General features: G+C 37.8%; 1 protein-coding gene across 1 annotated transcript in view; it reads left to right on the top strand.

Moving 5' to 3' along the window:
• The first annotated feature begins 4,370 nt into the window (after positions 1-4,370).
• PPM1E (protein phosphatase, Mg2+/Mn2+ dependent 1E) overlaps positions 4,371-19,176 on the top strand; it is a 186,132-nt gene continuing 171,326 nt past the window's right edge. The window contains exon 1 of the mRNA XM_045525644.1: positions 4,371-4,864. Coding sequence (XP_045381600.1) covers positions 4,407-4,864 — 458 coding nt within the window. The 5' untranslated portion in view covers positions 4,371-4,406. The remainder of the gene's footprint in view (positions 4,865-19,176) is intronic.

The raw sequence follows: 19,176 nt of genomic DNA, 5'->3' as shown, positions 1-19,176 counted from the left end.
CCTTTCCTAAAAGATTAGGAAAATGGAAGCTGCTACCATCCCTAGGTTAAAGGACAAATGGAGGAAAATGATGTTTCTGGAGCTCAAAGCCTGGGGTCACTGGCAAAAGCTGGAATCCCAGTGGGCACATTCAGGAGGAAGAAAGCTACAAAGGAGATACTACAGATCTGAGGACTGAGATAGGGGGACAGGGCTTTTCTCCCTTCCTCTCACCTTCCAATTTCTTGTTAGTGCTTCCTACTGGGTAAATCCCAGCTGAAAGTCAGCTGTCACAGGAGTCTAGTGAATACAGCCTGGAAGGGTCAGCCCTCCTACAATACAGAGCAGAGCAAGGGAGGAGAAGAAATGGATATGAGAGCAAAAAGGACAAAGACGGACACAGTAATCAATTATTTTTAACTTTAAAAATCAACTTTATTTATTTTTTGTTTATCCCAACCTAAGGATAAAAATCAACTTTATTGAGGTAAAATTTACATACAATATACTTATTTTAAGTGCATACTTTGGTAGTTTTTTTTTTTTTTGAGATGGGGTCTTGCTGTGTTGCCCAGGCTGGATTGCAGTGGCTACTCACAGGCACCATCACCATGCACTACAGCCTTCAACTCCTGAGCTCAAGCATTCCTCCTGCCTCAGCTTCCCAAGTAGCTGGGACTAGAAGCACTCATCACTGTGCCTGGCAATAATTTTTGACAAATGAATACACCCGTTTGTGGTTACCCCTAGTCAAGATATAGAACTTCAAAAAGTTACCTGTTACTCCTTTGCCAGGAATCTCCCACCCTACCTCAGTCCCAAACAACCAGGAATCTGCTTTCTCTCACGATAGGTTAATTTTGTCTGTTTTAGAATTTCATATCAATGAAGTGTGTACAAATTTCATATAGTATGTACTCTTTCGTGTCTACATTTTCTTTTTCTTTTTCTTTCTTTTTTGTTTTGAGATAGGATCTTGCTCTCAAGGTGCTAAGATTACAGGTATGGACCACCGTGCCTGGCCCAGCATGTTTTTGAGATTCATCCATGTTGTCGTGTTTATCAGTAGTTTATTTTTATTGCTGAGTGGTATTCCATTGTATGAATACACTAATTTGTTTATCCATTTACCTGTTGATGGACAACTTGGTTGTTTACAGATTTGAGCTGTTATGAATACAAATTCTCTGAACATTTATGTACAAGGTTTTTTTTATGTTTGGGGGGTATGTGTATGTAAATATCTCTCATGAGGAAATATCTGGGAGAGGAATTGCTGGGTCGTATAAGAAACTGCTAAACTCAACAATTCTTTTTCTTTTTTAAAATTTTTTTTTAAGGAAGGAGAAAAGGAGGAAAAATAAGAAAAAGTGAGACGTGGGGGGAGAAAGGTCAACAATTCTTTTTAACCTTATAAATATTATTACCATTAATGTCCATAAAAAGACATTGTGCATTTCCTCCAAAGAGCTAAGGGTTAGAGGGAGAACAATTTTTATGAGAAAAAAAATCTCGGCCGGGCGCGGTGGCTCACGCTTGTAATCCTAGCCCTCTGGGAGGCCGAGGCGGGTGGATCGCTCGAGGTCAGGAGCTTGAAACCAGCCTGAGCGAGACCCCGTCTCTACTAAAAATAGAAATAAATTATCTGGGCAACTAAAAATATATATAGAAAAAATTAGCCGGCCATGGTGGCGCATGCCTGTAGTCCCAGCTACTAGGGAGGCTGAGGCAGTAGGATCGCTTAAGCCCAGGAGTTTGAGGTTGCTGTGAGCTAGGCTGACGCCACGGCACTCACTCTAGCCTGGGCAACAGAGTGAGACTCTCTCAAAAAAAAAAAAAAAAATCTAAAAAATTTTAATACCTTTGATACACATTAAGCTTTTCATAGCTCAGTATTTTTTAATAGTAAGAAAGTGGATTAAGGAAGTATAAGAGGAGAGAAACTGAAAAGGAAAGCAAAGCAATGTGGAGTAATTACTAAAAAGACTTCTTGACAATCACAAAATCTTCCTACACAGCTGCTCTGAGATCTCAGCACTGTTATCAGCAATCTTCTGGTAAAGCTACTTTGTCAAATAGATACAATAGGATCCATATTGATCTTTGTGAAGGAATATCTTTATTAATATAAGCAAACACGCCTCTCATTTGTAGTAATATAAAGGTGTGGGCTTTTTCTTTTACTCTTAGTAGTAATGTTTCCCCAATTTATATCACTTCCCTTTGATATGTGGGTTGAGTCATAAATTAATGTCATCTAGATGAGGGAGGCAACTACATTACAAAGTAGGAAGGTGTAACTTGATATGAATTGTTACAGTTGACAGCTATGTACTCTTGAACTAAATGTCATCATGTCAAATTCTGAGATCCTGAACAGTTGTTGGAATGTAAAATTGTGGACATTTAGGTTTGCAGCCTAAAAAGTTTTGTCAATCTTTTTTAGACATTCTGAAATGGAAATGAACAGGTGGATTGAAAACAAAGACAATAGCTTCCTAGAGCTATTCCTGGGCGAGTTTTGACAAATGAGGAGTTTAAAGACTTTCTTGGCATCTCATAGAGAAGTTGCTCTACACTAGTGATGTTTTAAACAAAACATGTATAAATACATTCAGCATGTCTGGAAACAGACCTATTGGATCTTTCCATTTACTTTTGAGAAAAAAATAAATAGTTATAGAGGACTCAAGTGCATTACTCACTATATACTTTCCATCATGTATTATTTAATCTCAAGCTAGGGGAGAGAAAATAATTATTTTACACGATTCCATAATGTACATTAGTGAGCTCAACCCACTTAATCTTAAAATAACAGTATCAGGTCAGGGATTTAGAGAACAGTATTATATGAAAACAGTTGGCAGGGAGACTCCCTCTTCTGCCATTAATAACTGACTGGAAACAGCGGTATTTCAGACCCTAAATCTAACTGAAATCTAGAAACAATAAATGGAGAAGATGGGGTGGATAATTGGTGAGAACATGTTTTTCAAAGCAGAGGAAGAATCACTATGTTTTTGCTGAATTATATGTTGCCATGGACATGGGAGTATGCAGTAATGATGCTATCATCTATACAGCTGTATAACAACACAGCTTCTCCCTCTCCCACTCCCCTCAGTGAGGCTTGGAAATAATAGGCTTATGTGTAGTTTGGTAAGAAAATTAGAATCATTTAAAGTCATTTCAGTCCCAATCTAAGAAGGAAAAAAAGAGACTTGGGGGGATGGGAAAGAAGAGCAAACAAAATGTAGAAATAAATATTATGTAATAAAGTAATAATATGCATTATGCAGAAAATAAAGAGGGGAATTTTGGTGTACTGGAAAACTAATGGGTGAAATCCATTGAAGTGGGTAAATCCAGTGAAAAGACCTGGGTTGTGTGTGACCTTGAGCAAAGTCACTGTGTCTTAAGGATGTTTCCTCATCTATAAAATGGAATCATAATGATAATGCCCTGCACTTCAAGGGGCAGTGGTAAGGATTAAAGGATGAAAATACCATAAAGCCCAACAGAATTAAGGCATTATATAGACACATTACACTGTTGAATTTTCAGAGACAGAGAAGAGTTAAGGAAAAATGGTCAAGAGAGCCTTGGAGACTAACGACCTGGGCTCTAATTCCAACGCTGTGACTAGAAGTTTTGAGACCCTGAAGCAAGTAAATCACTATCATAATTTTCAGTGTCTTCTTTTTGGGAAATGAAGATAACATCATTTTCTTCACAGAATCAAGTGAAAGAACCTATGCAAAGGAGCCTATCACTTTGTAGATGTTTGAGGCACCCCCCCTCCCCGAACTTTATTTAGTGGGTGTCATCAACAAAAAGGTGTTCACAGTGTGGTATTTTTTAAAAGATACCATAAGGCAAGGCAGGAACAGATAAAGAAACTGAAGTACATAAATCCAAACCAAGTGGGAACCAACAGTTAGACTTGGAGATGTCTTAGTTCACCTTAACCGCGTGAGACTAGGGAATTCATCCACATCCAATAAAGACATTCAGAGTTGGAGAGCGGGAGAGTCGAGTGTCCTTTCGACTCCATGGACTCGACGGGGAGGGACCCTGAAATGCTTAATTAGAACTGGTTGCCATGGTGACAGTCTCTAGGCAGCGTGGGCTGAGCTCTCGTAGGGATAGAGGGTGGGCCGCCACTGGACCCTGCGCGCGCGCCCGCCGCCAACTTTCCCTCCAGACCTGAGAGGGACGGCGCGCTCCGCCCCCGGGCCGCGCACGTCCGCGCTCGGCGGCGCGCACGCCTGCGGGAGCCCTCTCCAGGCAACCTAGTGCTGATCGCTCGTGCCGGTGCGGCTGTTAACGGCCCTTGCGGAAGCCCGAGGCTCAAAAGCAGCCCCCTCCCCTTCCTGGGCTTCCACCCCACCCCCTTCCCGGTCGGCCCCCGGGCATGAGCAGCGATGGCAGGCTGCATCCCTGAGGAGAAAACTTACCGGCGCTTCCTAGAGCTATTCCTGGGCGAGTTTCGAGGACCGTGCGGCGGCGGCGAGCCGGAGCCGGAACCCGACCTCGAGTCCGAGCCGGAGCCGGAGCCTGAACTGGTAGCAGCTGAGGCGGCCGAGGCTTCAATTGAGGAACCCGAGGAGGAAGCGGCCACGGTAGCCGCGACGGAGGAGAGGGAGCAGGAGCAAGACCCAGAGCCCGAGGAGGAGGCGGTGGAAGAGGAGGCGGCGGCGGCGGTAGAGGGCGAGGAGCAGGAGGCAGCGGGAGTAGCCCCGGGGCACTCGGCCGTGCCACCCCCGCCGCGGCCCCAGCTACCGCCGTTGCCTCCACTACCGCGGCCGCTGTCGGAGCGCATCATCCGCGAGGAGGTGGAGGGCGAGAGCCTGGACCTGTGCCTGCAGCAGCTCTACAAATAGTTAAGTAGCGGGGCTTGGCTGGGGGTGGGCCCACTGTCCCCGCCGCGCCGGCCTCGGACGCGGCTCCCTCGGCCCCTTAAACTGCTCTCTTTTCTGCTCCTTTCCCCCGTATCCGAGCCTACCGCCGCTGAAAGCGCCCCCGCTGCTCGGACTCGGGCGGTCGGCTGCGAGCTGCCCACGCCCGCCTCGGCCCCCGCGCCTCCCGCCCGGCCTTGGAGCCGCTCTCCGGGCCCCTCGCGCCCTCCCGCCGGGCCCCGGCCCCTTCGTCCCCCTTCACCTCGGCCGCCCGCTTCTTGCTTCACTTCACACACCCTCTTCTCTTCCTGCCTTGGATGGTCCTTCCTCCCAGTTTTGAGCTCCCTCTTCCCAGCTCCCTTCTTCCTCCCGGAGGTTTTCTCCCACCCTAGTCTGTCTTTTCCCAGGCTGGGTCCCTTGTTGTTTGGTGGCGGAGAGATGCGACTCCTTTCTAGGGCTGGGCTGCGAGGTGCCTCCTGCGTAACTGCAACAATGATAATATCCAAATGAGGAGATACTGGAGTAGATTTTCCGTTAGGTGCTCAATGTTGAAAGTGAAGAGCTCTTTAGATGGCTTAATACAAGGGAGCCTAGTATCTTAGTTTAAAGACATTTGACAACTCATAATTGAGGGAGGTGGGAAGGAATTGGGGAGGGTAAGCAAAATTGTGCAAGCGAGCCTTCAGGTGAAAGGCAGAATCATAATTCGTTAAAGTGGAAGCCAGGCCGTTTCGATAAAATTGCAATTAGGTGCAGTATTTTCAGTCCATTAAGTAGATGGGGTGGGGAGAAAGCAGATGGCTTAGCTACACAGATGCAAGTCTAAAATAGAAAGGTCAAGGCTTTGCCTTTCAGCCCAGTTCTGGTTTTTATGGGCCTGAAATAGAAACGGTTTACAATTGCGTTTCTTTTTAAATGGAATTGTTCTGAAATAATGACAGAGGAGAATACTAACAAGTCTCTGAAAACATTGGTAAACCTGGGAGTCTTTCTACCATTCAGCTGTTAGTTGTAATGAAAGGTGTTACTCTGGCCACCCAAAAAGTTTACTACTGCATGTTCGCTGTAATTAAGTTCAAACTCACTTCTTGGATTTTCTCAAAAGCCTAAATAAAAGCAGGGCCTGGTAAATAAAGCTGTTTTGTCTTCATCCAACCTAGAGACACGTGATCAAATCATTCTGTTAAACCAGCCTCCTATCAATAGGGAAAAAGCATTTAACAAATCTCTTGTAGAAGTAGACTATGTGGATGTCTCGCACTATAAGCTACATAAAATTTAATGTAAAAATACTGTTCAATTACCAAAGTAGTAATGCTTTTGGAGAAATGTAAAAAATAAAATTGTGTGTAATACCTCCACCCAGAGATAAACAGTATTAGCATTTTAAAGTCTTTCTAGTCTTTGTAAACTATAATAGAAAAGGACTTATGAAATGTCTTTTTTTTACACTGAAGACAGATAAAGCTTCCTGCTTAAAACAAAATGGAAATGTTTACCAAAGTGAAGGAATTTATCTCAGCATCAGACTAGTTCTATTTTGACAGTTAATTCTTACCTTTACCAGTGCAGTTACAGAATTAAACAATTCAAACAGTAGAGAATGTCCAGAAAAAGGTGATTAGCTTAGTACAACCCTGAACATTTGCCATTCAAGAAGGTTTTTTGTTTTTAATGAAACCTATATAAATACGATGGTAAGAAGATGTGTGTTTTTTCATGTGGCAGGGAAGCAAGATTAATTGCCATACAAATATAAACTAGAAAAAGGATTAAAATGATAAAATGGCCATCTAGTTGAGAACAGAAGTTTGGATTTGAAATAAAACTAGCAAAATTAAAGTTGGAAAATATTTTCTCTTAAATCAGAGATTTCATTGTTTATACAGCGTTTTGTACAGAATCTATTAATGAATTTTTATTCAGATGTAAAATGGCTGGCTTGTTTATGTAAAGTATCTTTAAGGTCCTTAACAGTTTTAAAAACTATAATGATGCTTTTAGTTTTTATTTTATTTATAAAAGAAAAGCATATGACTTAAGTCACAAGAATTGAACTGGAAATACTCTGCAGGGATAGATCATTTTTCCTTCCAAGCACTTCATTTCACAGATGAGAAAACTGTGGATCCAGATTCAGAACTGACAAATTATGTACAAATTATTCCAACATTTTTCAGTATAATCTCTGAACCTCAAAACTCTCACTGATATATTTAAAATGTTGGTTTCTCAAATTTCCTAGGCAATACTTTTAAATAATCTGATTATGAATATGTTGGAATTGCTTATTTGGGGAAAGTAAAGGTTTTTTTTTCTAAATATTTTCTCATTTGCCCACTAACTGCGTTTATTTGGGAATTCTTAACAGTTTTATGTCTGTCAAATGGTGCTAACATTTCTAAATGAAGTTAGCTGAAGTGTATATTCACCAATCTGATAGTTGGGACCAGTGTGAGAAGAAAATACCACTGCATTTAATACCCGTTTCATAAGTCTCTAGTGTGTTTTTTCTGTCATTATTTCAGAAATATACAATATATAGCTGTTAAACTGATTGAAGTTCTCTGAAGAAAAAAGAAAGGTGCTTCCCAATACTGATTTATGTATACACTGGGTGAAATTTTACTTTTTAAGAAAGTAATATAGTGACATTATTTTTCTCTATTTTGCTTCACTCAAGTTTTAGAATAAGAACAGCAGAAATGTATCATTTTTCATTTTGGTAAACTCAGCTCAGGACTAACTTAAAACAAGCAGTTACTTAGATAATAAGATCCAGGTTTAAATGAACAAAATATAGTTATAATTAGCAACTTAAACGTTTTCAGAGCAATACTATTTAGGGTTAAGTTTTTGTCTTTAAACTTCAAAAATGGGAAAATTGTACTTAGATATTCCTCTACTAGATAATAATATTTAACATTTAAAAAATAATAATTCAAAAATGGCAAAAAAACCCCTTGGATGAGAAAGACCTCTTGTGGACTATAAATGCTTTTTTAAGGAGCCATTTAATCAAATTTGTTTCAATTTATGAAATCTGAAGAATCAGTAATAAATTCGTGTAATACTTTAGAACTTTTGCTAAATTAGTCTGTTACTTATCAATAAGAAATTCCAGTGATTTGGAACCTTAGCTGCTTGTATAAAAATGATTTATGTTTTATTCCTTTCTCTAAATTTAAATGTCCTTCAAGAGATGAAAATAATTTCTAATGACATAATCTTAGGATCTCTGAGGTTAATGATTCTTTGAAAAAGTGGAGGTGAAGTATTTTATAACTTTGAAATAATTTGCAAATTTATAATTGATCTTACAGCAGATATGACTGACTGTGGGGCTACTTTTGTAGGTTATATAGGTCAATACTATGTATTTAATTCTGTATACAACACTAGGGATAAATCTATTTGTTTTAATCCAAAAGAAATAAATACTCTGAAGTCTTTACTAGAGTTATATGTCATCACATTTTCAGAACAGTTGTTTCCTCGGTTAGTGTTTGTTGAACTTCCCAAGGGGGTGACAGATATCCCAGCAGCCTGGCGAAGTTAAGTAGTTCCAGATGATTTGCAGTAGTAATGAGGGTGGGCACTTTAAAAATGGCTTGGAAAAGAAAATCATCAGTTATAGACACTACTAATTCAGTTATATAGAATTGTGTGAGTCATTAATGACTTCGAGATAGGTCAGAAAATCATTAAACTTTGTCTCATTTACATATATAAATGGAAAAATACATGGATGCAAGTTATATCTATTTTTAAATTACACATTTTTTCTTATTAAAAAGTAGTGTTCACTGTAAGAAGTGGAGAAAATTCATGTAAGCAAAAAGAAGAAAACAAATACCATTCAGTGTTAATCATACTTTGCAGGTTTTTTTTCCTAACTCTCAGGCTGCCACACTTCTTCTCTGTGAGCTTTTAATACTCTGCCCATCCCTTTAATATTGTTCTGTCCTTGACCTTCTTCTCTAGTCTGGTTGACTTATTTGTCTCTAGTCATTATCAGTCTCTCACATGACTTCAGTATTGTAGGTTGTGCTAAAGGCTCCCAACTGTATCTCCATCCCTGCTTTCACTGGTAATGGAATAGCTCCACCTGGATGTCTAAAAAGCTCCTCAAATTAAACTGTCCAAAACTGAATTCAATCCTCCAGCCCCCTTTTTCTCCCCTAAAACAAACAAAACCTGATACTCCCTGACTTCTCCTTTCCTCCATCACATTCATTCAAGTCTTGTTAATTCTGCCTTGTAAATATCTCATAAATATGTCTCTCTCCATTCCCATCATCATTGCCATCTCTTGCCAGTCTTACCTTTTTGTAATATATTTTCCCCCGTGTGGCCAAGGTGATTTTTCTAGAATCTAGATTATGTAGATTGTCTAATTGTCACACTGCTTAAACATTTTTACGCTTTACCTGGAATTAGCCAAACTGTGAGGTTAAAGGCATAGTCGTCCACACTGCCAAGTCTGCTCAAGACTTCTTACCCCATTGTAAGGAGTTAGGGTCCAAATACAAAGTTAGAAGGAATAGTCCACACAAGACCACCCTCACCTCTGACATCAACTTCAAGTTTGGAGGTTTCTCAAAACCACCCTCAAAGTTGATAATTCACTAGAAGGACTCATAGAACTCGCTGAAAGCTATTATGCTCATGGATATGATTCATTACAGGGACACACTACTTATTAGAACCAGCCAAAGGAAGAGATGCATACGGTGCAGTCTGGGAGGGTTGCAGGTGTGAAGCTCCTATTGTCCTCATGGATGCATTACCTTCCCAGCATGAATGTATGGCACTACTCCAAGTATTGCCTACTCATGAAGTTTAGTGTCTAGAATTTTAATTGAGTCTTATGACTGATTGTCCCCATGGTTGAACTCAGTTTCCAGTCCTTCCTGCCCAGAGGTCATGCTGATACCATGTGCTCCAAAGGGCCCACAGTGAATAACAAAAATACTTTTGTTACTCCAGAAATTCTGGAGGATTAGAGGTTACCCTTTGGTCAAGACTTCTCTTTGGGCAAGGCCAAATTCTTTACTACATACCCTTTATCATCTCTCTCTCCTTTGCTCTCCAGATAAAATCCAAAGGTAAGGCCTTATAATTTTACTTCATCAGCCTCATCTCTGGAATCACTATCTACCCACTTCATCTCACATCTATACCTCTAGAAAGTACAATTCAGCTATATTAGATTACTAATATATTAGTTTGTGTTGTGCTTGCTCTCACTGCTGCACATAGTACACTATTCCCTCTGCTTGTAATACCATACTCTCCTGGCACCCACTCTCACCTCCACCCCATCCAATCATATCCATTCTTTAGGTCTCTGTTTAACACTATTTCCTTTAGGATGCCTTTATTCACTATTCCCACACTCAGTGAGCTAGGAGTCCCTTCCATGTGCCCTTACATGATACCCAATGCTATTCTTCTTGTAAGTACTTTCTAAATTCATTATTTTTTATCAACAAATATTTATAGCTCCTTCACTAGACCAATGGTCTTCAACGTAAGGTGCACCTAAAATAATTCATTGGGGCAAAGGAAGAAAATACTAGAATCTTGTATATAAAATATGAAATTAAGTGCTATTAATATTTGACATATTTATTGAGATTGGCAACTTGTTCTGTATAACTGATTGCACATCAAACATAATAGATGAGGTATCTTGAGGGAGTACAGTTTCCACAGCTCAGAGTGGGGATGACAGTGGCATCTTTCCTCTAATTTTTAGGACATTACAAAGTATTGCAGTTTACTTATGCCTGATTAAATGAATTTATGAATTATATTTCCTAGTTCTAACAAAATTAACCCTCACGAAATGGACAATTGGCTTTTAAAAATATCTGCAAAGAAATCATGCGTTAGACATAATATTTATAATGCAAGCATAAGAAACAACTAAACTTAAGAGCCTGAAGTTCTCTTAGTTACTTTAGATTTTTTATAAGATGTTACAATCAATATTCGAGAAATCAGCAAAAATAGAATTGTTAAGTAGATTATGTGAAATATGGGTATATATGAAATAAGGAAATACTGCCTAAAGAAATACTGAAGTATTAGCTGGGTGCAGTGGTAGTGTGCCTGTAGTCTCAGCTCCTCAGAAAGCTGAGTGAGGCAGGAGGATCACTTGAGCCTAGGAGTTAAGGTCGGCTTAGGCAACATGGTAAGACTACATCTCTAAAGAGAGAAATACTAAAATATTATTAGTGAAAATGGTATGTGTGTACATATATGTGTATAATAAAGAAGTATACATACATTGGGGGGTTCATGATGCTTGATTTTTTTATAGGGTGATTGAGCAAATGTTTGGAGGCAATTGCATTACATTACTAGCTACTCATTTGCCATCATATCCCTAGGTCTTACAGTGCCAGGCACATATATAACACACAATAAATATTGGCTGATCCAATGAATGAGCTAAGAGATTAAAAAAAAAAAAGCCAGGTGTGGTGGCTCACACCTGTAATCCTAGCACTTTGGGAGGCCAAGGCAGAGGATCACTTGAGGCCAGAAGTTCGAGACTACCCCAGACAACAAAGGAAGACCCCTGTCTCTACAAAAAAAAAAAAAAAAAAATTAGCTGAGTGTGGTAGCACATGCCTGTGGTCCGAGCTACTTGAGAGGGGTTGAGGTAGGAGGATTGCTTGAGCTTGGGAGTTTAAGGCTGCAGTGAGCTATGATCACGCCATTGTACTTTAGCCCATGTGACAGAGTGAGACCCTACTCAAAAAAAAAAAAAAAGATAATTGTTCTTACTGTTTTAACTTGTTTTTAAAAAACTTAGGAAGTTTTAATAGTATATAAAAAATAAAATAGTATACTTAGAACTCAGCCTCAGCAGTTATCAATCTTGTTTCATCTAAATCCCACACATCTCACTTCATGTCCCATTATGTTCTCTGTAATTATTATTTAATGAGTACTCAGTAATTTAATCACAAGTCTATTGGATATTTGAAATGTTACCAGTTTTTGGTTACTCTGAGAATATTGTGATGGTCAATTTTTGAGTAAGTCTCTGATTTCCTTAGGATATATTTCTAATGTTGAGATTGCTATATTAAAAGATATTTAGGCCAGGCATGGTGGTGTGTGCCTGTAGTTCTAGCTATTTGGGAGGCTGAGGCAGGATGACTGCTTGAGCCCAGGATTTTGAGGTTTCTGTAAGTTAGGCTGACACCATGGCACTGTAGCCCAGGCAACAGAGTGAGACTTTGTCTCAATAAAATAAAATGTTTATTAAAAGATATTTAAGCCTTTTGATAATGTAATTTAAAAATGTCCTCTAACAAAGTTTTACTAGTTTACCCTCCAAGCAGGTATTTATATAAGAAAAAGATTATTGGTATTATGAAATAATTTAAACATTTAGAAAATAATAGAGAATAATAAAATATCGTCTAGTTTCAACAAATTATAATTGCTTCAGATTCTTTTAAGGAAATAAAACATTTCATATGGAATTGAAGACTTCCTTGTAATCCCCTTCTCTAAACCCATTCCCTTTTCTTTCTTCTAAGAGGTAATCTGAGAATTCTGGGAATATATTCTGGTCTGTGTTTTAATATTATTACTACACATGAATTTGTATGGTCAATATATGGTGGAGTTTTTGTTAACGAGCTATTTTGAGACTAAAGTGTTTTTTTAAGATTTATATTGATACCTGTAGATCTATTTCTTTCATTTTAGCATACATATTCCATTGTATGATTGTACTATTATTTATCCAATCTCCTATTGATGGACATGTAAGTTGTTTCTAGTTTTTGGATATTACATATACATTAAGTTATGGCTTAGTCCTGAAATCTCAAAGGCTAAACATAATGTTAGTTTACTTCTTGCTCACATAGAGTCCCTTCAGTGGAGAAGAAGGAGCTGTATTTTAAGGAGTTATCGAGGGACCCAGGCTGATAAAGTCTCTGTCATTTTCATGATATGGTTTCTAAGGTTGCTCTAGGCAGCAACATCTATCCATATTCTTATGTTTATAGAGTGGAGAATGGTGTTGGAGATTTTTAAGGGCCGGTCCTTAGAAGTGGCATATTCCACTTCTGTTCACTTTCCATTGGCTAGAATTCAAGTCATATGGCAACCACCTACATTTCCCAAACAATGGGGCTAGGAAATGTGTCACTGGCTTGGCAGTTAATTCCAAGAAACAATTCTATGTTATGGAAAAAGAGTACAAAACCTTGGTGGATAGCTGGCAGCCTCTGCCCTACAAATAATGCTACAATTTGGACATGTCTCCTTGTGCATATGTTCATAGGTTTCTTGGGTATATATCTAGAAGTAGAATTATCAGATTGATATTATGTATGTTTTTAATTTGTTAAATATTGCCTAATTGCTTTGTCCAACAGCACTGTATGAAAGGTCTGATTTCTCTGTGTTCTTGATACTGTTCGCACTGCCATACCACAAACCTTATTTTTTAATAGCTGTGTGCCATTATTGCCACTGAACTATGTGGAAAAGAGAATACTTATAGCTGACTATGATATAGTAACATATATATAGTTTAAAAATATAATATAATAACATATATAGTTTAAAAATTTCTATTAACCATACTTTAAAAATCAAAAAGAAACAGGTGAATTTAGTTTTCATATCTTATTTTATTCAACCCAATATATCCAAAATATTACCATTTCATCATGTAATCTATATTAAAATATTATTAGTGATATAGTTTACATTTTTATACCAAATTTTTAAAATCCTGTGTATATTTTATACTTACAGCATATTTGGAATATCACATTTCAAATATTTAATAGCCATATGGGACTAGTGGCTATCATAAAGAACAGTTCAGGTTTAGATTTAATATTTAAAAAACCCAGAACAACAAAAATTTTAATTCTATAATACAGATCTGACAGTTTTAAAATCATATTTAACAGGTGTTTTGGAAAAAAAAACTATTTTTCCTTTACACTCATAACACACGGTCATCACAGAAGACTTCTATGATCAAATGTGATGGGTAGGGGTAGGTTTTCTCCCCACCATCAAACAAGCAATCAGTTCTGCAGTGGACACCAAATGGGTGTCCCCCAATTCAGTTCTGACACCATCTACCCAGAGATAGCGTCAGATCCTACAGATTGAGGGCCCCGTCCCCCAAACCGGCCCCCTCCCACTGCAGAGACCAGTTGCGAGTGTGGGCCTCCAGAACTTCTGACCCATCCACCAGCTTCAGGTTGGGATTCCCTTGACCCCCCTTTGGGTTTGATTAATTTGCTAGAGTGGCTCACAGAATTCAGAGAAACACTTATGTTTACTGGCTTATTACAAAGGATATTACAAAGGATCCAGGCCGGGCGCAGTGGCTCACACCTGTAATCCTAGCACTCTGGGAAGCCAAGGCGGGAGGATTGCTTGAAGTCAGGAGTTCAAGACCAGCCTGAGCAAGAGTGAGACCCCGTCTCTACTAAAAATGGAAAGAAATTATATGGACAACTAAAAATATATAAAGAAAAAATTAGCCAGGCTTGGTGGCACATGCTTGTAGTCCCAGCTACTTGGGAGGCTAAGGCAGGAGGATTCCTTGAGCCTGGGAGTTTGAGGTTGCTATGAGCTAGGCTGACACCACGGCACTCTAAGCCGGGCAACAAGAGTGAGACTCTGTCTCAAAAAAAAAAAGGATATTACAAAGGATACAGAGAAGAAATACGTAGGGCCAGGTCTGGGGAAAGGGTCTTGGTGCTTCCATGCCCTCCCTGGGCATGCCACCTTCCAGGAATTTCCATGTGTTCGGCTATCTGGAAGCTCTTCTCTGGAGCCTTTTATGAAGACTTTATTGGATAGGCATGATTGACAACTGTGTAGCAATGTGTTTGGACAAAAAGGGTATGATCTAAACCCGTCAAGGTCTATCCAGATTTTTTTTGGCCTCTATGTGCAGCATTCTTTGTTCTACAATAATGGGGCAGGACCCTCTCTGGAATGAGGGTCTTATGACCCACACTCAGATTAGAGTCCTGCCTTGCACAGGTGAAAGGAGGGCAGGAGAAGGTCAAAGAGAGAGGCTCTGTTTCCTGAGGCCTAAAATGCCCCAACATTATAAGACTATCTATGGGAGGTATGAGCCAGGACCTATGGATGAAAACCTATCATAATATCACAAAAGTGTTCTCACTCCAATCCCCAGATACATCTTTATTTAGCCTTTGGAAGAATAGCAAGCTGAATTTATTTCCCCCAGATTTCTTTCTATAACTAGAGAATAATCTGATCTAAATTACTGAATTGTTAATATCACCTCATATCATTTATAGGGTTGCACATGAATATATTATAATCTTCTATTGCTGTGTAACAAACATAGTGGCTTAAAACAATACCCATTTGTTATCTTACAGTTTTGTAGGTCAGAAGTCCAGGCAGGTTCAGCTCACTGCTCTGGTTAAAGTCTCACAAGGCCAAAGTCAAGGTATCAGCGGTAAGATTCAGAAGAATCTACTTCCGTGCTCATTCTGATTGGTAACAGAATCTAGTTCCTTCCTGTAGGTCTGAGGTCAACTGTTTCCTTACTGGCTGTCAGGCAGGGACTGATTATCACTCCTAGAGGCCACTCACCTTCTCACATGGCTCCCTTTATTTTCAAACCAGCAGTGATACATAGAATCCTTCTCATGCTTCAAATCTCTCAGGCTGCTGCTGCCAGCCAGAGAGAGCTCTCTGTTTTTCAGGGCTCATGTGATTAGATCAGGCACACATAATCTGCCCATCTTAAGATCAACTTGTGACATAACACAATCACGGGAGTGATGTCTCATTAGTATTCACAGGTTTCAGTGATTACAGTGGACATCTTTGGGGGGCCATTTTAGAAATTCTGCACACCACAATAGAGAAGCAAGATGGAAGAGCATTTTAGTTATTTTGGTTAGAGGTCTTTTAATTTCACTTCTAAATGAAAACAAAATACTCTGTCCTTTTCTTTTTGTCTCCATTCCCATCAAGCTGATACAAGTTACCATCACCTCTTAGCTGGGATAGAGAAATACTCTCAACTGGTATTTCTCATTCCACATTTCCTTCCCTTCAAACAATTTTGTGTACTGCAATCAGAGTGCTCTTTAAAATTGTAAGTAGATCATGTTGCTTTTCTGCTTAAAACCCATAATGTCTTCAAATTATAGTTAGGGTATAATCTGCCGTGCTTGAGGAGACCTACAGTGCCCCACCTAATTGCCCCTGGCCACCTTATCTGGTCTCACCTTGATCAACCTCTGTTCATGATAAATTACTATGCTCCAATCACAGTGGTACTGATTTAGTTCCCAGAACCTGCCATGCTCTCTCCTACCTCAGGGTCTCTGTACATTTGTTTTCCTATTTTCTCCAACTGTCCAATTCAACCATTATTTTTTATCTTAAATAAAATAGAAGTGTTTCCTTACTTCTGGTCTAAAGTCTTGTTTTTCAGTTTTCATAGCATTCTATACATTTTGTATATATCTACTTATCACAATTTATATACATTTATTTGTTGTTTAATGTCTTTTTCCCAGTCTGAGTCCAAGAGATAAAAGGTTTTGTTCACCTTTTTATATACAGTACCTAGTACAGTTCCTGACACATAGTAAGCACTCAATAAATGTTGAATAAATGATAAATCTTCAACTTTTTCTCTGCTTAGTCTACCAGACTCTTTTCTTTCCAAGTTTTTATAGGTCTGTTCTCATCCCCTTCTTTCTCTTTTTTATTATTTTCCTTCTCTGCTCTCTGAAAGGTAAAGAATAAAGGAAACAAAAGAATAGAATATTTCATTCCTACATCTCCACTTCAAGTTCGGCTTCCTATTTTATGTTTTTATTGATGTGTTTGTTTTGTTTTTGTTAACATTTTCAACTAGCTATAGAAATGTTTGTAATTCTCATTACTGATTAACATTCCACAACTTTGTAATGAACATTTTTCATGGATTTTAAAGAGTATTCTTTTGTAAATTCTTTTGAGAATATTGTGAACAATGACAAGTTTGAAGAACAGTGATACTATAAGGAGAGTAATGAGCTAGTTAAAAGATTGAGAGTATTCTTAATTCCTCATGTATAATTTCACTTAAGACTTTACCTTCTGGTGTATAGCTCTGAGAAAGACCAGTTCATTACTTCCTATCTTAGTTTAAGTCAACAAAGAAAAAGAACCAAAAGACTAGTCTGCTGGTTAGAAATATCAAAAGGTAATTTTTTTCCTGGTGACTTGATTCCTTAGAAACATTACAGTTGTTGTCTTGTTATGATTAAAGTATTTGACCTGCTTTTACCACAAGGTGCAATATCTGAACTTTGACCTTATGTAGTAGTATCTTACTCACATTTTTTCAACGTTGACAATCTAAATACAAAAACTAAAATAAATACTAATAAGCCAACTTTTTTGAGAATATTATACTACAGCTAACATCACCTCTACATGAGAAATACAAACAACAAAAAATTAAATGTAATTCCCTTAGAGAGAGAGAGAGTGTAGTATTTTTTTAAATGTGTGGAGGTATATATATTTTAAGCAATAATCATATTCTTTATTAAAACATGTTATGTAAATATGAGAGGTGACAGTCATTAAATCACAATATCATTGATTTTGCAATAGGAATGATATCTGAGGTTTTCATATTTGATTTCTGGCAATTCTGAATATTTATTAGTTCATTATAGTCTTGGTTTAAGGAAGCTTATAGTTTCATCTTAGAGAAAGATACTTGGCTTATTATTCATAATCTATATATAATCAGAAAAACAACAATATTTTAAAGTTTTCAGAATCACATGGAAAGTTGATTATGCATCAATTTTCAGTGTTTTAAGACAGATAAAACCAATTTGCATTTAAAAAAAACCATTTGCCCAAAGTATTCTCTAATCTTGGATTGATAAATAAAAACATCTTTCTGTAAGACTTAGTTAACAGTATAAACCTGCAAAGCAGTGTCTGTACCTAAAACAATAATTATAGTACCAGTAAGAGTAATAAGTTGTTTCTGTTGCTGCTATGTACTACTTTTATTGAGAGCTTGTTTAGGCACTATTTTATATTAACTCTTAATCATCACAAAGTATATGATAAAGCGTTTATTATTAAACCATTTTGCAGTTGAGAAAGCTGAGGCAGAGAATTTAAAGAACATGTTTTCACCATCAGTGTTGTCACTAGGACATTAACCTAGGCAGTTTGACTTGAGAGGTTATAGTTCTGATGTTCATTTTATGATTCTCATGCTACATTACAAACATATTTCCTATAGGGAAAAATCTCAGTGAATGTGCAAATGTAGAAATTGAATTTTGACCACTGCCATTTGCTTAGTTCATGCTTTTTGCGTTGATTAGTAGTCTCTTGTCTAATTTCCCTGCCACTGGTCTCTTTCCCTTCTAATGTTGCTTCCCTGGATTTTCCAGCATTATTGAACTTACTGTGATTCTCTAAAAATATCATGTTATTTCTGGCCTTTCTGCCTTTGTAAATTCTGCTTCTTCTGCGTGGAGCATCTACTTTCCTGGCTAACTATAACTAACCTCCCTTTTGAGCAGGAAGGGTGGTTAGATTTTTATTTTATTTTCCACCCAAAAAGTCTATCTTGCTCAGGTAATACCGATAGATAAAGAGCAGTCTAAGGGTTTTGCACCAAATATTTCCTTAAACTCTTGCCTCTAATGAAAAAAAAGAAAAAGTTAACAATTATTAAAAACACAATTTAAAATAAAAAAATTCTTTAAACAATAGACTAAAGAAAATAGTTAAGAACTTTATGGTTCATAACAATGGCAAAAAATTTTTTTTAAAAACATACTTTTTCATTTACTAAAATGCCTGGGGATATTTTTTCCATACTTGATTAATCCTGCAATCTATTTAAAATTTTCAGTTTCAATATTACTAAAGTAGCCAAAGTGGGACCTATTTTCTATACTGTTTATAGAGATAGTAGCCATCTACTCAACAAGTATCTGTTTTGAAAAGAAATCCTTTTTTTCAGTTAGGGAAAAGAGAAAAATTTTTGTTTAGTTTGCAGTCTATTTTAATGTTATATATTCAGTAAGTGATCTTTTAGAAGCCAATAAATACTGGTTATTGATAAGCAGTGGATTATAAATTAACATTTAAATTATAAATTAACATTTAAATACATCACTTGTATTCTAAAAGTGTCATAGAATATAACCCTCATCATTGGATCTATATCTGTAACGTAGTTTTGGAATCATCATTATAAAATCATTCCTTT

The sequence above is a fragment of the Lemur catta genome, chromosome 15, assembly GCF_020740605.2.
Source record: "Lemur catta isolate mLemCat1 chromosome 15, mLemCat1.pri, whole genome shotgun sequence".
Lineage (NCBI taxonomy): Eukaryota > Metazoa > Chordata > Mammalia > Primates > Lemuridae > Lemur > Lemur catta.
This window is presented reverse-complemented; position numbering and strand designations above follow the sequence as displayed.